The sequence below is a fragment of the Heloderma suspectum genome, chromosome 2, assembly GCF_057233095.1.
Source record: "Heloderma suspectum isolate Gila_16-S chromosome 2, 16-S_ref, whole genome shotgun sequence".
In the NCBI taxonomy this organism is placed as follows: Eukaryota; Metazoa; Chordata; class Lepidosauria; order Squamata; family Helodermatidae; genus Heloderma; species Heloderma suspectum.
Window position 1 is genome coordinate 218,071,251 of NC_139459.1, and position 18,960 is coordinate 218,090,210.

The 18,960-nt window shown below is 44.5% G+C and overlaps 2 protein-coding genes across 6 annotated transcripts in view; one reads left to right on the forward strand and one right to left on the reverse strand.

Annotated features, from left to right (window-relative positions):
- Positions 1-14,104, forward strand: LRRC59 (leucine rich repeat containing 59). 2 transcript variants are annotated; one of them, XM_084837986.1, is made up of 9 exons: positions 1-74; positions 672-764; positions 1,954-2,109; positions 3,554-3,613; positions 4,320-4,478; positions 5,807-5,911; positions 6,713-6,785; positions 8,258-8,431; positions 10,733-14,104. In XM_084837986.1, the coding sequence occupies exons 3-9, from the start codon at positions 2,005-2,007 to the stop codon at positions 10,972-10,974; spliced, it is 918 nt and encodes a 305-aa protein (XP_084694112.1). In that variant the 5' UTR covers positions 1-74; positions 672-764; positions 1,954-2,004; the 3' UTR covers positions 10,975-14,104. The 2 variants fall into 2 exon arrangements, with proteins under 2 accessions (XP_084694112.1, XP_084694111.1); XM_084837985.1 differs by lacking the exon at positions 672-764.
- The window catches only part of EME1 (essential meiotic structure-specific endonuclease 1), a 17,151-nt gene continuing 7,295 nt past the window's right edge, over positions 9,105-18,960 (reverse strand). For 3 of the 4 annotated variants that reach the window (XM_084837981.1, XM_084837983.1, XM_084837980.1), the window contains exons 6-9: positions 18,481-18,619; positions 17,736-17,851; positions 16,677-16,866; positions 12,821-13,445 (exon numbers count right to left, since the gene is read on the reverse strand). In XM_084837981.1, the coding sequence (XP_084694107.1) occupies positions 13,269-13,445; positions 16,677-16,866; positions 17,736-17,851; positions 18,481-18,619 (622 nt within the window). In that variant the 3' untranslated portion in view covers positions 12,821-13,268. Of the gene's footprint in view, positions 9,244-12,820; positions 13,446-16,676; positions 16,867-17,735; positions 17,852-18,480; positions 18,620-18,960 lie in introns of those variants that run through there. The other variant, XM_084837982.1, reaches the window with a different exon arrangement.

The following is an 18,960-nucleotide window of genomic DNA, read 5'->3' on the forward strand; positions in this document are numbered from 1 at the left end:
GCGGAAGTGGCTGGCACTGGCAGGCGAGGCGGCGTCAGCAGAGGCGGCGGCGCTGCTCGAGGGGCGGGGGCGAGGTGAGCGGGGGCGAGGGGGGGCTTCGGGCGCAGCTCCCCCGCCGGTCTGTAGGGACGGCGCCCTTTGCCCTTTTTGCGCGCAGAGCTGGTGGGCGGCGGCGGCGCGGTGTCTGGCTGACTGCCCTCACGCCCACCCGCTTTGGCTGCTGCTGCCCCCGCCGCCGCCGCCGCCCAGAAAGGCGCAGGGCCGCCTCCTTCCGCCAGCGGAGGCAAGGCTGGTGGCTGAACGTGCCGGGCTGCTGCTGCTCCCGCCGGCCGCGAGAGGCTCCGTGCAGGGCCCGGCTCGGTATATCCGTTCCGGCGCCGGCCTCGGTGTGGGGAAAACGTGGCTGCCGCGTGTGCAGCGCAAGCCGCCGCTGGAGGTCCGAAGGGCACGAGCGTGGGGAGGGGCGTCGGGGCGCCCGTGCTCCTCTTCTGCCACAGACACGCTGGGCGGCACGGTCGTTCCGTGAGAACCGGCCTGCCTCACCGAGGGGTTGTTGTTGAGATGGGTGCGGGGGGAGGATTCTGAAGTATTCCGCTGGCTTGGCATCCCCTTCTTCCCTCCCCTCCTTCCTCGCTGATACTGGCTCTGTGCCTTTAACATCTCCTTGACAGGCAGAAGTTCAGCAGCAGCAGATTTCTGCACTGGGGACGTGCAGTAACAGGGACGTCATATGTCAAATTTCTACGTGTCACACCGTGTGGAAGGTACAGAGCCTATGTAGGAAACAAGAGTCGCTGCTGCTGATACTCTATATAACAGCCTCCCGCAACGTGTTGCCCTCCAGATGTTTTGGACTTCAACTCCCATCAGCCCCAGCCAGCATAGCCAACAATGAGGAATACTGGGAGTTGTAGACCAAAACATCCAGAGGATACCAGGCTGGAGAAGGCTGCCATAAAAGGATTAGAAGTAGATTTATCTATAAGCACCACACGCTCCAGTATTCCATTCCATCCTTCCAGTAACCTTGTATGGTAGAATAATGAAGAAAAAACATTCAGGACAGAGATATGTAGGCAGGAGTTGTTTGGCTTGATTCTCTGTGGCTGGGTTCAGTGGATGGAGAGCAGGTTTAGTCTCCATCCCAGTGGTTTCCCTGAGTTCATCCTCTTATTTCCCCACCATATAAGTGGTCATTCATTCCTATGGGGAGAGGAAGGCCCTGTACTTGGGGATGCTGTTGTGTGAGAAAAAACTCCCGCCAGTCTGACACTGAGAGGGTTCCTGCAGTGCAGTACAATGTTATGTGGTACCCCACCTGGGGAATCTTGCAATATGCATGTTTAATCTATATTGTGTGTTTTACATCCATGTCAGGATTCATGCTAATGTTCTTGTGTGTGTCACAAGCATGCAAATTATGCTAATGATGCTATACAGTATGTAAATTGGCTCGTGTCATCTGACTCGTGATGGGTTGATAAGAAGGCCTCTGATGTTGCACAAGTCTTCCTCTACTACTGAAGTGGATTTCTTTGTAGTCTCATAAAAAATAGTGCAAGACCTTCCAGTGGATAGCTGGTGAACTAATATATTGCAAAACCCTCTCCTACTCCTAGTGTAAACTTCAGCAATTTTGGCAATGGTCCAAGGATTTTTGAGGGCCATGGTGACCAAATAGTTCCTTCTTGTAACAATCCTTCCAGCATACAGCTGAGCTGGAATGGATAGTCTAGGCGGACTCATAGCTTAAATATTAACAGTGGAAAATATGGCTATTAAAATAATTCTGGCCAGTTTGTTTATTGCTGAGAATTGGGTGCATTGTTTCAGGGTACCCTGATCTTTGTGCAGTGTGAGCCTAACCATGTTTACTTAGAAGTCTTACAGGTTTTACTGTAGGACTTTACACGTACTAGTAAGTGTACAGCCTTAAACTTTCCATCTCCCTAGGAACACAAGCATACTTACCAGACTGCTTTGGATACTATTTTATTGAAGATTATGGCAAAATCTGGAGGAAAAGGAGTGAATCTAAAGGACAAACTGGAGGGCAACGAGTTGGACTTGAGCTTGTGTGACCTGTATGAGGTGCCAGTTAAAGAGCTGGTTGGTATCTTTTTCTTTCTTATTGGTTGTAGAATATTGCAAAGAATTCTGTAAGGCTGTGTAGTCTATATGAAAGTACGGGCCCTTGTAAGATTTCTGAAATTAATTGGGAAATTTGTTAATCTCTTTACCAGAATGTTAAAGTATGCTTTGAAGTGGTAGGAACTCTATTTCTTTCTCTGAAGAAAGGCACAATTTTGAAATATATTATCTAGATTTCAGGGAACTGAACTCACAAGAAGAGAAGGTGGCTTTCCACCTTGTTTCTGAGACATGTGCAGATAACTTTAACTATGTGAGAAGGAATACCAGCCTAAATCTTCATGAGTCCTGCTGCTGCTGCAATTTTACTGTCTGCTTCTATCTACTGTGTGAATGTGTGCATCCATCTGTGCATGTGTACAGTCTATTTCAATATCTAACAAGCTGTGATGCTGCACTGCACCATGCTGCAATGTGCACCATAGCTGAGAGGAGAGAGCAAGAGTAATATAGCAGCAGTGCTGTGGGGCTTTGGGGGGAATTCATGTGGCTGGTGTGGGAACTTCTTCTTGCCAATTGATTGCATTTTTTTGTTTTCCAGAATGCAGAGTGTCAAACTCTAAAATAAAAGTTTCAGTTTCTTGAAGTAGGTTTCACACCACTCATCTAGGTCTAGAACTCACTAACCTGCATAATGCACATCGTTACAAACAGGGGTCCACAAACTTTGGCTGGTCTTGGTAACCAACTACAATCTTGTCACCGTAACTCTGCTCCAAAAAAGGCAGGGTCTTGTCTCTTTGACATCATGCTGCTTCTCTGAAGCACAGTATAGAGTCATTGCTCATCAGAAAGGAAGAGATCCTTTCCATAGTGAGTTGATTGTGGATACCAATTACAAATCTGCCTGTAATTAAATAACAGTTAGGGAGTTTCTCCTTGGAAAATAGGGAACAAATTGATAATGACCAGAGGGGAAGAAAGCATTGCACAGTGGCAGGGAATGTGTGGCCTTCCAGATGTTGTTGGACCAGCACAGTCAGTTGGTTATGGGAATTGCAGCTCAGCAACACATGCGTATCCCTGGCCTAGCAGATTAGCCAGATTATTATTTTTTTTTAAGTAACATCTTCCTAACTCATTTGACAAATCTTGTAGCTAAATTATAGAATTACCGTCAGAACAAAAGTGTCTGTAATTAAAGCAGCAACTGTGAAATACAGTTTATTAGCTAATCTTAAAATGTAGTTGCCTGTGGAAAGGTTTATCTGTACTGTGGCAAGTGTAGAATTCACTTTGACCTTTTAGGTCAAAGATTTGCTACTAAAGTTTGATTTGTCAGAATGCAAACTGTAATGAGGTGATGGATCTAACTTAAACTCCTAAATGCACTTACGAGGGAGTAAGCCCCATTGGACACATAGGATTGCACTGTTAATTTTGTGCTTTGGTTCTTTTTCAGGCAGGACTTCCAAAAGCAACTGTTCTGGATTTGTCCTGTAACAATCTTACTACTTTATCAGTAAGTTGCAACCTTATCCCTTCTGGAAATAGTCTAAAGTCCAGCCTTCTGTGTTAATGTATAGGGTAGGATTGTAGTTATAGCTGTACTGCTTTTTCTGCTGGGTAAGTGAATGATGATGCCACAGTCCCTAAAAGGGCAATGTTGATCAGTGAAATATAGTGAGAGACAGAAGCAAGTGCAGCTGTTTTTTTCATAGAGCAGAGATTTAGTTCTTGATGGCAGATCCTTTAATCTCAAAGTGAATGAATAGCTGCATCAGTGATGTGCAGCTTTGGGTTAAAAGTCTATCGGTAGTGGTTGCTGGAAAAAGGGTGATATTAAGGGGCTAAGATGGGAAGAAACTTTGTGGGCAAAGGGTAGAATTGGAACACAGATCCTTTTAGGGAACTACAGGACTAATGGATTTATTGTAATTGTATGGCTTTTCTGTTAGAGGATGTTTAGTGGGGATTTGTTTCTCCATTTTCAGTCCTAGGATAAGAGAGGGCAGGTTTCTGTCTCACGAATAGCTTGGAAGACAGAATAGGCTGTATGGATCTTGGTAAACCATGCCCTATTTATTACTGCTCAGCTTTCTAACAGTGCAGTCCTATTCATGTCTATTCAGATAAATGAGCATACTTCTAGATAAATGTGCATAGGTTTGCAGCCTAAATGTCTCAACTTTTGTGTTGGTGGTTGGACTTTTTCGTTTGTGTTCTAGTCAGACTTCTGCAGTTTGACTCATCTAGTGAAACTAGACCTAAGTAAAAATCAGCTTCAACAATTACCTCCGGACTTTGGTCGCTTGGTCACCTTGCAACACCTGGACCTGCTGAACAATCGATTAGTTACCTTGCCAGTCAGTTTTGCACAACTCAAGGTAATTTCCTCCAACTCTTGCATTAAGTAAGGCTTTGCATTTCCACCCAGAATAAACATGAGATTTTTCTGAACTTTATTTCTCTAAGAGAGATCAGTGTTTGTGGTGAAAGGTGAAGGTTCAAATCTTTGTTGATGTCTATACAACTGCTACCTACAGAGAAACCTTAGTAGTTCTACCAAACTCTTGGCAAACTCTTGTCCAAATCTCATGTGTGGTAATATTACATTGTTGTCTCTTCTGGTTTGATTCTTTAGAACAAATAACTTAATTCTGAGCTCCATTTTGATTTCTGTAGCTTTATCGTTAGAAGATATAGCTAGAAAAAGATGGATGTCATCTTGGGCAAGTGAGGAATTTCCTAAGATTAGAGGGCTTGGATTCCAACTACTTGTGAGCAGAACTCCACCTACAGGATGCTTCCAATAGTCAAAGGGAGGAAGACCATTTTCAACGATTCCCCTTTCTGCCTCCTGTGCCTTCTGAAAACCTGCTCCAGAAGATTGGGGTTTTTCCAGAGCAGCATAAGAAGTAGCACTGGTGGCTGGAGGGGGCTGTGGGGAATCAGCAAAAATTGTCTCCCTGTCTACCAGCAGGAGCCTCCAATAGATCAAATTCCATTCAATTCAGGAAGAAGCCCTTCTGTTCATGGAATGGCACCTTAGGAGCCAAGCCATAACTATCTGTTAACACAAGGAGAGCAGGGGCTGCACAGAACTGCTCCCTTCCAAACTTTCTGCTGCCGTGTTTGAGTGGAAAATTAGAATAGCTTCTGAGCAGCTATTTTCAGCTATCAAGTAGTTCAGTTTTGAAGTTGCTACTTACATTTCTTCTTTTCGGTCATAATTGGCTCCCGAAGGAACCATGTTGTTGCTTTTGCTGTTGACACTTGGTTGCTTCCACAATATGTATTGCATCCCAGTTTGTTCCATTCCCTTTTGTTCCTTTTACGTGCTAGTCCCTTGAAGGAATTACAGAATCCCACCACCTATAGCTCTCACTTTCTACACCCAAAGCTCAGGTAATTTATCATCTAGCTAATGAGTCGACACCTCCCTAACAAGTATATGCATACTGGCATTGTTTCTTTAGCCTGCTGTCTGCAAGAAATAAGTCTCAAAAGCTGTTTTTCTATGCAGTATGAGCATTATCTATGAAACTCCAGAAACAGAGTGCATCTTCATTATACCTATGTTTAGTGTTCCTGTGTTCTTTGATCAGGTTCTAGGGCCTTTGGGGTAATGGCAAATTAAATGCTTCCAAGGAGTGAAACTTTGAAAATCGTGGCAACTGACTGGGTCTAATTTTGTGGGTGCTTCCTTCTTCAGAACCTGAAGTGGCTGGATCTGAAAGACAACCCCCTTGACCCTACACTGGCTAAGGTAGCTGGAGATTGCTTGGACGAAAAGCAGTGTAAACAGGCTGCCACTAGGGTAAGGGACTACTTCAGTTAATTCTCACTTGGTTTCCTTCTGCGCTGTTTTGCTAACTGTTCAGAGGCTGTTGATACTTTATATTCTCCTTTGGATGTTTATCCATCCCTCCCCAAAGCTCCGTGTGTGTTGTAATCCAAAGATCAAAATAAACTCTAAATAAACATAAAATGGAACAATAGATGGGCAGTCCTGTTGTACTATAAATCTTCTAATATTTTTACAGGCAGCATTGATCATAGTGGTATACTGTGGCATTGATCCCTGTGCTCAAGAGGATGCTTTGCATGTTGACGGCTATACGAGCATTGGCAATAAGCCCCTAATTCTTAATACTGCCTCCCGCCCCCCCCCTTTAAACTTTCTCTGTTTATTGATAGCCCTTTTTGAAAGACCATTTGGGGGACAGTAACTCATTGCTAATGCTCAGGGGATGATGCTTTTTCATATTTCAGTTGGAAATGAATTCTAACCCAGCACAAATTGGATACAGGCCTTGAGGTTTGTTTCTCTCTTCTCTCCCTCCCCTCCTAGTAACATGTGACATTGCTTACTTGCTTCATTCATCTGGAGTTATTTGCTCTGTAGACACCATTCCATGTTTTTGTTTTTCGCTTGTGGTACATTATGCACTGCGGCGAGAGGGGATGGACTAGATGACATTTAGATCTTCCAACTCTAATTCTTTGGAAATGGCCAGAGAAAGCTCTTTCAAGACTGTCCAAATTAACTGCATTTTAATAAATGCCTATTTCTGTCAGTTTGAAACCCAATTACATGCAATTGTCTTGAATCTCAAAGGTGCTTCAGCATATGAGAGCCATCCAGTCTGAGCTGGATCGTGAGAAGCAACGCAAGCTGCAGGCAGAGCGAGGTAGGCCTGTTTATATTTATCTCAGGGGTGGGTATACCACCCCACCACACCCCTGCTACAGCCTCTGCATTCAAAACAATTTTTATGAGCTAATTTTGACGCTTGTAGTGCTACAGACAGCATTTTAAGTTTTGTTTACATATATTTTATTTTTTGGGGTGCCCCACAGACTGTGGCATCCAGCCCTCCTGCAGTTGCCCACCCCTGATTTATGTATTTATGAAATTACCTTCTTTTCATTAGAAAATAATCCCAGAACAGGAAACAAAACCAATACATTACAGTAAAATCATAAAAACATCAACCAGTGAAACAGGGGAGAACAGTAACACGAATAAAAAGCAGTTTACAAGATGCAGCAACACAAATCAAGTCAAAAGCCTGGGTGAGCAATTAAGTCTTTAGTTGGTGCTGAAAACTTGTAAGATTTGGTACCAGCCATATATGAGCAGGGAGAGAGTTCCAAAATCAGGGTGCTTGTATTGAGAACCTCTCTTGGTGTGCTGCTTTTGCACCCCCAGCAACTGCAGCACCATCAAGAGGGCATTCCCCCCTAGATCTTAATATCCAGGCAAGCATATAAGGGAGAAGGTGCTCCATCAGATGTCCAAGTCCTAAGCTGTGTAGAGCTTTATATGTCAGCACGAGCACCTTGTACTTCACTCGGTAGCTTATTGGCAGCCAGTGAAACTCCTTCAGGACTGGTATTTATTCCTGGCAGGCTGTCCCATTCGTCAGTCTAGCTGTGGCATTTTGCAGTACCTGCACCTCCAGACCAACCTCACAGGCAGCCCCACATAAACATTACCAGTGCATGGATCACTATGGCCAGGTTATCCCTGTCCCGGAATAGCTGTAGCTGGCGTGCCAACCAAAGATTCTGAAGTTATTCCCAGAACTGGTTCATACTCCCATTCAATTATACGATTATACACACATTTGAACAACTCACAGTGCATTTTTTTACAGTATCTAAAAAATGTTTCAGTATTTTGTACTTGTAAACTACGTATGATACCACACTGAGAGATGCAGTGTATTGGGCCTGGCTGCATTAGTCATTAGGAATGAATGATTTATTAATCACAGAGCATATGTGAATTTTTGTTAAAAGCTGGGCTCTTGTGAAAGAAGTGGCTAATTGCCCATGGCATTGTTTTGCTCTTTCGCTAGGCAGTGGATTTAAGATTTTGTCTGTGGTGGTCACTGAATATATAGGCAGCAGTTTATTGGATATCCTCAAGATATGACTTGCACTACAGTACAGTAATATTAATTTCACCAGCTCTGTAGGCAGCCATTGCATTGCTGTATGCAAAACGTAAGATATTCTAATTACTTTGCAAATGTAACTTCCATTCTCTGGGCTCAATACAGCAACCACAGTTGCCTCTTAATCTGGTACAATGTGATGGATGGATGGGAGGGCTTTCTGAAGTGAATGAACATTTTCTGTTTGTGCTGACACTCAGAGCTGGAGAAGAAGCGTGAAGCAGAGCGACGAGCAAGAGAAGCCCAGGAGAGGGAACTGCGGAAGCGGGAGAAGGCTGAAGAGAAAGAACGCCGGAGACGGGAGTATGATGCCCTGAGAGCAGCAAAGCAGGGAATGACAGCACAATCAAGGAAAGAAACGGGAGAGAATCCAAGTAAGTAAACAGTGTGTTGGGGTTGGGAGGGGAGCAGAAAACACCATATCCTCTGCAAGTTTCTTTTCCCTGTAATAGGGCTAAGAACTTATCTCAGCTAGGCTTGGCAAATAGGTCATTGTTGAAAGAATGTAATAAAGTATATGTCCTTGTTCAACACCTACAGTCAGGGCCAGAAATATTGGAACAAGGATAACTGTTTTGGCAGTTGGCCTCTGTACACCACCACATTGAAGTTGAAAGGAAACACACCCAGATGGGAGCGAAGTCAGGACTTTCAGCTGTAATTCAAGGGGTGTGATAAAAGTGGGGCACTAACCATTCAGGAAGTACAGCCAGTGGCATACACACACACCCATCGTTGGTGGCTCATAAGTAATGGAACAAATGGCTGACAAGCAGCTGCATGGCCAGGTGTGGCCTGTTTCCTGGGTACCCCATGACCAATCAAGCAGAGAAAAGGCCTGGAGGTGGTTCTGAGTATTACATTTGCATTTGGTAGCTGTTCCCTGGAACCCCCAACATGAGGTCCAAAGAGGTGTCCATGCAAGTGAAGGAGGCCATCATTAGGCTGAGGAAACAACATAAACCCATCAGAGAGATAGCAAAAACATTGGGAGTGGCCAACACAACAGTTTGGAACATCCTGAAAAAGAAGGAATTACCTGGCAAGCTCAGCAACAGCAAAAGGCCATGGAAGACAGCTGAAGTGGATGACTGCAGAATGCTGCTCATGGTGAAGAGGAACCCTTTCACAACATCTAGCTGGGTCAAGAACGCTCTTGAGGAGGTAGGCATGTCATTGTCAACATCTGCAGTCAAGAGATGGCTTTATGAATGTAAATACAGAGGCTTCACAACAAGGTGCAAACCACTGGCGACACTCAAGAGAAAGGCCAGATTAGCCTTTGCCAGCAAACACCTAAAAAAGCCTGCCCAGTTCTGGAATAAGATCCTTTGGATTGATGAAACCAAGATTAACTTGTACCAGAATGATGGGAAGAGAAAAGAATGGAGAAGGAAAGGAACAGCTCATGACCGAAAGCATACCACATCATCTGTCAAACATGGTGGAGGCAGTGTTATGGCATGGGCATGTATGGCTGCCAATGGAACCGGGTCACTGGTGTTTATTGATGACCTGACTGCTGATAAAAGCAGCAGGATGAATTCTGAAGTGTATAGGGCTATACTTTCTGCTCAGATTCAGCCGAATGCTGCCAAACTGACAGGACACCGCTTCATATTGCAGATGGATAATGACCCAAAACATCCAGCAAAAGCTACCCAAGAGTTTCTCAAGGCAAAGAAGTGGGATGTTCTTCAATGGCCAAGTCAGTCACCTGATCCCAACCCAATAGAGCATGCTTCTCACTTACTGAAGACAAGACTGAAGGCAGAAAGACCCATAAACAAGCAGCAGCTGAAGGCAGCTGCAGTAAAGGCCTGGCAAAGCATCTCGAGGGAGGAAACTCAGCATTTGGTCATGTCCATGGGTTCCAGACTTCAGGCAGTCATTGACTGCAAAGGATTTTCATCCAGGTATTAAAGGTGATCCTTAAGTTTGAAATGATGTTGGTTTGTTCCATTACTTATGGAACAACCCTCAATGATGGGGGTGTGTGCATGCCACTGGCTGTACTTCCTGAATGGGTAGTGCCCCACTTTTGTCAAATGCCTTGAATTACAGCTGAAAGTCCTGACTTTGCTCCCATCTGGGTGTGTTTCCTTTCAACTTCAATGTGGTGGTGTACAGAGGCCAACGCCAAAACAGTTATCCTTGTTCCAATATTTCTGGCCCTGACTGTATGTCACTGGCATAGAATTTACTAGAAGTCTAACCTTGATGCCTCTTCCTGGTCTCTGTAGAAACCTCTATGGCTCTAGGTGCTCTGATATTATAGAGACAAAAAGGGCGCCAAGAGGGAGGGATGTGATGGCCAAATTGGGGTCCCCAGAAATGCCCCCCAGAAATGCCCCCCAAATTGGGAGAAATATATGCCAGCCCTAACGCAGTTGTTTGAACTTATCCCATTTGACCTTACAAGCTAGGTGACATGGTCACCTAGTTAATGTTTAGAAGGGGAAAATCCAAATCTGAGAACCATGCTTTGGCATCAGTTAAATAACTGTAAAATTGTCTCTGCTGATATTGAGGACTTAGTATGTGCCTGCAGTGGAATCTTTAAATTTACAGAGCGACTTGACTAGGAGTTGGTCAAGGCTGCTCAGCATGGAATTATTTAATGCTGAAAAGAACTTGGCAGTTTTCTATGTCATTCTTGTTTTTAATTTTTACAGAGCTCTCAGCAGGCCGTGCATCACATCCATCACAGCACAAACGCTCCTGGTCCAGAGTCCTATTGAAGATGCTGCTGCTTCTGCTGCTAGGTACCCTGAGTACTTTGGCTATTTGCAAGGTTACAGAGCTGCAGCATCAGCCTGTGTGCACCAGTGTGAACATGCTCTATGAAGATGCATTAACCCTTTTGCAAAGCCGTGAAATCCTTCAGAATATACTGCAGCCAAACTCTCAGCAGTAACATCTCTCAGCCCTCAAGGACTCTTCCTTGTATCTCCTGCTGTTTTTGCATCAGCACAGCCAGAATTCCTATGGAATTGAGCTCTGGAGAAAATTGCTTTCAGTCATTCAGCACTGGGTTTGGTGGCTTACTTCAGAGCAAAATTACTGCCCAGATCACACTTACCTCCTCCATCTGCAGTTCCTGTGCTAAACAAGAACTTGCTGCCATTTTTCTTCCATAGTGGAAGCTTTTCCAGACTTCAAAATGCAGGCTACTGGTCTGTAGAGGAGTAAGGAGAGCTCATACCCTTAACAGCAGCCTTGCTACGACAGGTACAGCTACATTAAGAAGTTTTTGTATATGTAGTCTTTGCATGTTATTGCTATAGCAAATACATGCTCATTCTGGGAACAAGCACTACACTAAGACAGCTAAATTATTCATACAACCAAGAGTGAAGTTGATTACGTAGTGGGTAATGTTACATATATGTAGTTTCTCAGCAGCTGGATGTTTGATTTGTAGGTGAAAATGTGTTTTAGATACTATACTTCCTAATCTAAACCACACAACTGCATATCAATATATACATGCACATCTGCTAAAACCCAATCCTTTGCTATACCTGTCTTCCTGGATCTTTGTTGTATAACAACCAAGGGATGTATTGGCAATATCTTTTGAGTTCTGCATCAAAAAGTTCGCTAGCAACTCATTCGATTAACGATGTGATATTAAAACGAATGTATGTATTTTTACAGTTTGAATTGCTTAAAAACTTACTGGATGCAGTTGAGTCCTTGTAGCCAAGTGGTCTTTCTGGTTGTATTGTAACTTGACCTTGCACATTCCTGAATGTGACATTCCTTAGTGTGAGCTATTTGAGAATGTTATCTCCTCAACTTTGCTTTTCTCTGTTTGCTTATTTGACCAGGTTGAGACTGTGTAACAAGTTTGGCTTTTATTCTGCCCTTGTCCAAAGACTCCGTCATGACACACAGCTTCTACCTGCTGCTTTTATCCTTAGGTGTCCTTTTGGCCACTAAGGACAAGAGTATATATTGTGTAAATACGCTGAACTCTTCACAAAGGTTGCAGTCCTAAGCAGCCTTACTATACTAGGATGAAATACCATTAAATGGATGAATTTGTGTAGAGACTCTGGGAAGTATCTAGGCCAGCCTTTCCCTACCTGCTGCTACCCAAATGTGTTGGATTGCACTTCCCTTAACTCCCAGCCAGTATGGCCAAGGAATTGACTAGGAGGATGAGAATCATATGCCTGAAACTGAAATAAGTGATACCTGTATTATTGAGTAATGAATACCTATTGCCACCCATCTTAAAGTCTTCAGAGAAAGGCCCCAAACTGTATCTATAGCACCATCAATGTGCATGGTGCTCTACAGAGTACAAGTCCCTCCCTTGAAGAGCTTACAGGAGCAACAGTGGAGGAAGGTGGAGGCAGAGGTAAACAGGGGAATAATGTGCCATTCTTTCATTTACATGTATTTGGGCTAAGTTACGGTATGCCATGGGAAGTAGGGAATCGTGCTAAATGCTTCATGGAAAAGGGGGGCTGTGAGCAGGAAAAATGGCATCTTGCAGATGTCCTGCGAGGCAGTTCTAAGCATACCTGGTAGCATCTGGAGGGAGGAGGAGGGGACCTTTACATAGCTGAGGGTCATGGACTCAAAAGTTATTTCCTGTAGTAAATGCTGTTTATTAAATGCTTTAAGTGCGTAACTGTGTCTTGAAGTATGTACACAGTTCTTGTCAAACACGCATAGTTTCTGCTTTGGAGGAGATGGAGGTCCTTGCAAAGAAGAGTACACAGTGATTAAGGATTTTTGAGCTGCAGGGCAAAATAATATTCTGCTTCCACGTAGGCACATGGCCAGCTCCTATATTCCAGCCAGAGTAGTTAAAATCAATTTGACAAAATTAGTTTTAAATCACTAATAGGCATGGAGATTAACACTGGTGTAGAACAGCACTATTCAGACCATTTCCTTAGTGTACATGAACAGTGACAAGATGGATAGGGGTTGTGCTTATATTGCAATTGGGGATAATTTCTGATTTTTTAAAAGTTTTTCAGAACTACACTGCAGAAACAAAATGACAGTTCTTAATAGTTTCTAGTTGGTCAAGAAATACTTGAGATTACTGTACAAGGGTTTCTGCAGGGAAGAAGTGTTTCCTCTGCTTCAAGTAATTATACATTTCCAAAAACATTTAGTTTAATGTACCTCTCCCCCCCCCCCAAACGTAATTTGAAGAGAATTTCTACTTAAATCCATAGTTTAGGGTCATCCAGTAACATCCAGGGAAAGGACAGGATTATAGGAAGTCATTTGCAGATAAATACGTTTAGAGAGGTCCGGACCCACCCGTCTCGTAGTGGCAGTAACACCATCACCACGGCGGACAGGTATCTCTGCAAGAAGGTTGTGTCGCTCCTGTTCAGAAGAGTGGGTATCATAGGCCTAAATGTAACATAGAAACAATGTTATCCCAAAATAAGTCCAAGATTATTTCATCGAAGAAGTGATGTGTGTCATGTAGCAATTGGCCTATATAGTTAAACGAAAGTTACTAATTTTTTGGGAAGTGATTTATTCACTGCCTTCCATATAAAAAAGTACCGCTACCTCCACCACTGTGGCAGATTGTGATGTTGGAGAACAACACTTCCTATGATAAGTTTGTAGTCTTTCCCTATCTAGTGTGTGTATTTTTATATTACGTATATAATATAAAAATACACTATGTAGGGAAAGACATATTATGCCTTTCCCTACATAATTATAAAAATACACTCTGTGTGTGTGTGTGTGTGTGTGTGTGTATGTGAATGAATGAATGAAGTGTCGCCTTGGCACTTAGCTAGCTACACATAGCCAAGGACTCAGTTCCCTGTTCTCCATCTATTCAGAGTGTGATTACAGGTCTCATGTAAACAAGACTATGCATAGCAATGTAAATAATTCAGGGGGTAACTGGTCACCCCAACTTCACTGCATATAAAGAGTGAGCAGTTCCATTATTGAGTGATTAAAAAATACAACCTGGGAGGACTACAACAAATGCTTAAGGCAAACTGGTAGAGCTAGGCAGATGGCAATAAAAATGAATCTCAAGAGAACAGTATTTCTGAGAATTATTTAAGAGTTCACCCTCATCCATAGAGAACAGGATAAGTAGAAGAAGAAGGTAATGTTTGGTCAAAATTAGGAACACCTGCCTAACAATGAGAGCAGTTCATTGGAAGACTACACTACCCAGCAATATTGTGGAATCTCCCTTTTTGCAGCTTAAAAACAGTTGAGGTTATCCTGTTGTAACATAGGAGAGTAAATTAGCTGAAGCACTGAGGCAGCAAACCTACACACAGAAGGCAGTAAGCCTCTTTAAAGAGTTAGGTATATGAATAGACATTATGAGATTAACACAACGTATTTTATAACCACACACACACTTACAATGAGACTGTACCGACATCATTTTTGCAAACTAGAGTGCACTGGGCACTAGATGGCAGATTAGAGAGACAAATCAGAAGAGCTAGTTTTAGGGATGGCGGAGAATTCTGCCACAGATTTCAGTGAGGCCGAATGCACTGGCATTCAGCCCCCCGAAACCCGTGGCAGAACGGCCTCCCACCCCCCCGCAGAAGCTCCCCGGAACAATACTTACCTGGGGCGGCAGCGGCTCCAACTGGTCTTTCAGCTGGCTGCTGCAGCCGCAAATGGCAGCCGCCATTTGTGTCCTGCCAGGCTGCCGTGATAGGCTACATAAGTATTTACGTAGCCTATCACAGCAAAGAGCAGGGACGCAAACGGTGGCCACTACACCGTTTGCGCCGCTGCTTTTTCCGTGATAGGCTACGTAAGTATTTACGTAGCCTATCACGGTAAAGGCAGCCACGCAAATGGCGGCCGTGGATGGCCCTGGCCAGCGGGTCCACGGAGCTGCCATGGAACAGAGCCGGCCAGGGAGGATTCCGGGGGGAGGGACAGAGCGCCTCCCCTACACCACGAATCACACCTGCGAAAAGGTAACTTTCGTACATCCCTAGCTAGTTTTCACTACTGGCTCAGAAGCTGCTGTCTTTTCCAGCTTCATTGCACTTCCATAGGAAGCTGTCAAAGCATAGGCCAAAACCACCTGTGAATTATTGAGAAGTCACATGGGACCAACAGATCAGGACAGGTTTCCATTAAGATATTGAGGCTACAATTCTGCGCACACTTACCTGGAAGTAAACCCCATTAAATACAGTGGGACTTACTTCTGACTAAAAATACATAGGATTAAATTGCATTGTATACAACCAACTTTCAACAACATATTATATTTGCCATCCATGGTTGAGAACTATAGGTAATCTGGATACAGGATAAACGAGTTGTAGTAACCAAATCTGCATTAGTAAACCTAAATAAATTTCCAAGATTCAGGTTTCCTATGTAGAAAAACGTCTATTTCTGCATCATTGACTACGCTAAAGCCTTTGATTGTGTGGATCACAACAAACTGTGGCAATTTACTTAAAGAGATGGGAGTACCAGACCACCTTACCTGTCTCCTGAGAAACCTGTATGAGGGTCAAGAAGCAACAGTAAGAACCAGACATGGAACAACCGATTGGTTCAAAATTGGGAAAGGAGTACGACAAGGCTGTATATTGTCGCCCTGCTTATTTAACTTATATGCAGAGTACATCATGAGAAAAGCCGGGTTGGATGAATCACAGGTTGGAATTAAGATTGCCGGGAGAATTTTCAACAACCTCAGATACGCAGACGATACCACCCTAATGGCAGAAAGTGAAGAGGATCTAAAAGCCTCTTGTTGAGGGTGAAAGTAGAGAGTGCAAAAGCTGGTTTGAAACTCAACATTAAAAAAACTAAGATCATGGCATCTGGCCCCATCACTTCCTGGCATATAGAAGGGGAAGAAATGGAAGCAGTGACAGATTTTATTTTCTTGGGCTCCAAGATCACCGCAGATGGTGACTGTAGCCATGAAATTAAAAGACGCTTGCTCCTTGGGAGGAAAGCTATGGCAAACCTAGACAGCACAGTAAGAAGCAGAGACATCACCTTGCCGACAAAGGTCCGTCTAATCAAAGCTATGGCTTTCCCAGTAGCAACGTATGGCCATGAGAGCTGGAGTGTAAGGAAGGCTGAGCGCCAAAGAATCGATGCTTTCGAACTGTGGTGCTGGAGAAAACTCTTACGAGTCCCATGGACTGCAAGGGGGTCAAATCAGTCAATCCTAAAGGAAATCAACCCTGAGTGCTCATTGGAAGGACAGATACTGAAGCTGAAATATTTTGGCCACCTAATGCGAAGAGAAAACTCCCTGGAAAAGACCCTGATGCTGGGAAAGACTGAAGGCAAAAGGAGAAGGGGACAGCAGAGGATGAGATGGCTCGATAGCATCACTGATGCAATGAATATGAACTTGAGCACACTCGGGGAGAGAGCGGAGGACAGGAAGGCCTGGCATGCTATGGTCCATGGGGTCATGAAGAGTCAGACACAACTTAACGACTGAACAACAATGTGGAATAATGGCTTTTTTGTTAGGTTCTATGCGTAATTATACATATAATTTATAGTTTATTCATGCATGCGCACACACACATGTACGTGAGCACTGAGCACTCATAACCTAGAATACAGTACTACTGTGGCAGCAGAATTGCTTACCTGCATCAGAAGCAGAGGAGAAGGGTATCGGGCTACAATAGCATTGGCCATCTCTAGACTGACCCGGTTAAACTGCTGAATCTGCCTCTTCCAAACTTGTAGCAGCCCCTTTCCAGAGCGGTCCACCTTTGTACCCCCACTCCACTCCCCCTCTAGGCAGAAGGAGAAGCTGGTTTTATCTCGTTCTCTTCTGTAAAAGATGCAGAGGAGAAACACAACAGAATGAAGTAAGAAACTCATTGCTTCTCTGTAGCAAAATTTTCTACTAGTCACAGTAGAAACCAAGGAGAGGAAATCCTCGTATAGTTACAGCATCTGAAAAAGCTCACAGTCCAACCTGATTCAAGGAAGCTGGCTGCTTCACATGCTTCACAGCAGAAGATGGGTTACTGTGTTACACAGGCTGATCCATGTCTTTCCTCAAACATCTGAAAAGTACATGTGTGTCTTAAATGTATACTAAACACACATAGGAGCCTTAGCCAATTGTAGCTCCTATTCATGCTTACCACATATTTTCAAACACAAAAGTGCAGTTCAAATATTATAGCAAAGACACTGTCAGTCTGCTGTGAAAATGTCAGGACTTCCCTTTTGTGTAACAAGAGTAGTGGTTGAAAGATGGTGGTGGCTTAGGCAGAAACCTAGAGGTGGAGTGAAATGGGAGCAAATTGCACATGCCAGCGGAACCAGAGCTTCTGCTAGGAGGAGATGGGACAGGGGAACGTAACAGGTGCTTGCAGAAGTTCAGTTCTGGCAGGAATCCACAGATGCTTCCTGATCGCAAGTAATATCTGAAATTAAGGCAGCAGCAAATCGTAGGGGCCAACTGTGACTTCCTACATACTGCACCTTATCTTAGGGTGCCTCTCAGACCCACCCAGGGAATGCTCAGCGAGCCCCACTTTAAGAATCAAGTATTTTAGGTTCCACTGGAAGGCAAGGCACTCGACTGGAAAGATCTATGGACTGCATATCCAATGAAGTTTCCCAAAGAGAAGCTGTTGAGATGTGGCCAGGAAGTCATCCTAGAGAGTTCCACCCAATTTGCTCACTTACTTGAATGGTGCTTCAGCCACAGCCTTTGTAAACATGCTGGCAAAGTCGCCAAGTTCTTTCCAGCTCTCAAGAACTTGAACCTGGACTCCTGTGTGAAGCTGCAGGCTCACCAAGGCCTGTAAAGGCAAAGACTAACCATGAGTGAGGCAGCCTACATTTGGGATATGAGACACCGCTGCTGCCCAAAGTACTATTGAATACTACAGTACAATTGTGCTGCCTCAGCCATTCCCCCCACCATAGATACAGAGCAGAAAGTGCCAAGGTGGGCAATGGTAGCCACTCCTTCCCTCCTTTCTCCCTTCCCCTTCTGTCTCCAATCAGTTCTTCTCTCTTTCCCACTCTCCGCTTTCCATCAGTAAAGCCTGGTGGCTCCAATGTCAGTGGGGTACCAAATCTGTCCGGGTTTCAGCTGGAACCAATCAGAACTCTGAAGGAGCTATCCAAGGTGCTTTGCACCTTGGATAGCTCCTTCAGAGTTCTGATTGGTTCCAGCTGAAACCCCAAGCAGATTCACCACCCCACTGATACCAGAGCCACCAGCCTCCACTGCATTCCACACGCTCCTCACTTCACCAGTCCAACGCTCTCCATGCTTTTGCAGGAATAGGCATTACCATGGTACCCATCGGCCCGCTTTGGGGGGTATGACTTCCTGAAGACATTCTCCTGAGAGAGAGAATCTTAATTATGGCTGAGGCAGCCAGCAGAACAACACAAAGCACCCTGCTCCAAGCTCACTCACTTCTTCCACATCCACTCTGGATAGCTCTGGGCCTGAATTTGCTTTTCCTCTCCGACGCCTTTGCTTGCCCTGCTCCTGTGCCTTGCAGCCATTCTGCACTGCTTGTTGCAGTTTCTTCTGCGACTTCTGTTTGTTAAAACTGAGGAGACAAAGAATTCATTAATAGCCCGTGCCTTGGGCCCACTCCCAGGCGACCAGGCAGTGACAGGCAGCAAAAGCAAGGAGGAGGCGGAGGCCTTCAGTGGCACGATGCCCAACAGCACCCAGAAGTGTGGCGCTGGGCCTGGCCGTGCAGCCCACTCTGCACCCTTTAAGCTAGACTGCTGCCCTCAAATGTGGTGGAGGATGCTGCCTCACCGCCAGCACCAAAGTATGGCCCTGTATGTGGAATTGGGGTGGGGTGCCGTCTTGTCCTTCACCTCAGGCAGAAAAATGTTTGGGGCCAGCCTGCCAGGAGTGGAAACTATCCATCCCTGATTT

Excerpts from the sequence above, each read along its gene's own strand:
- LRRC59 (XM_084837986.1), top strand. The coding sequence starts at position 2,005 with ATGGCAAAATCTGGAGGAAAAGGAGTGAATCTAAAGGACAAACTGGAG. Across the intron at positions 4,479-5,806 it reads TCAGTTTTGCACAACTCAAG|AACCTGAAGTGGCTGGATCT; the intron begins GTAATTTCCTCC and ends TTCCTTCTTCAG. Across the intron at positions 5,912-6,712 it reads GTAAACAGGCTGCCACTAGG|GTGCTTCAGCATATGAGAGC; the intron begins GTAAGGGACTAC and ends TGAATCTCAAAG.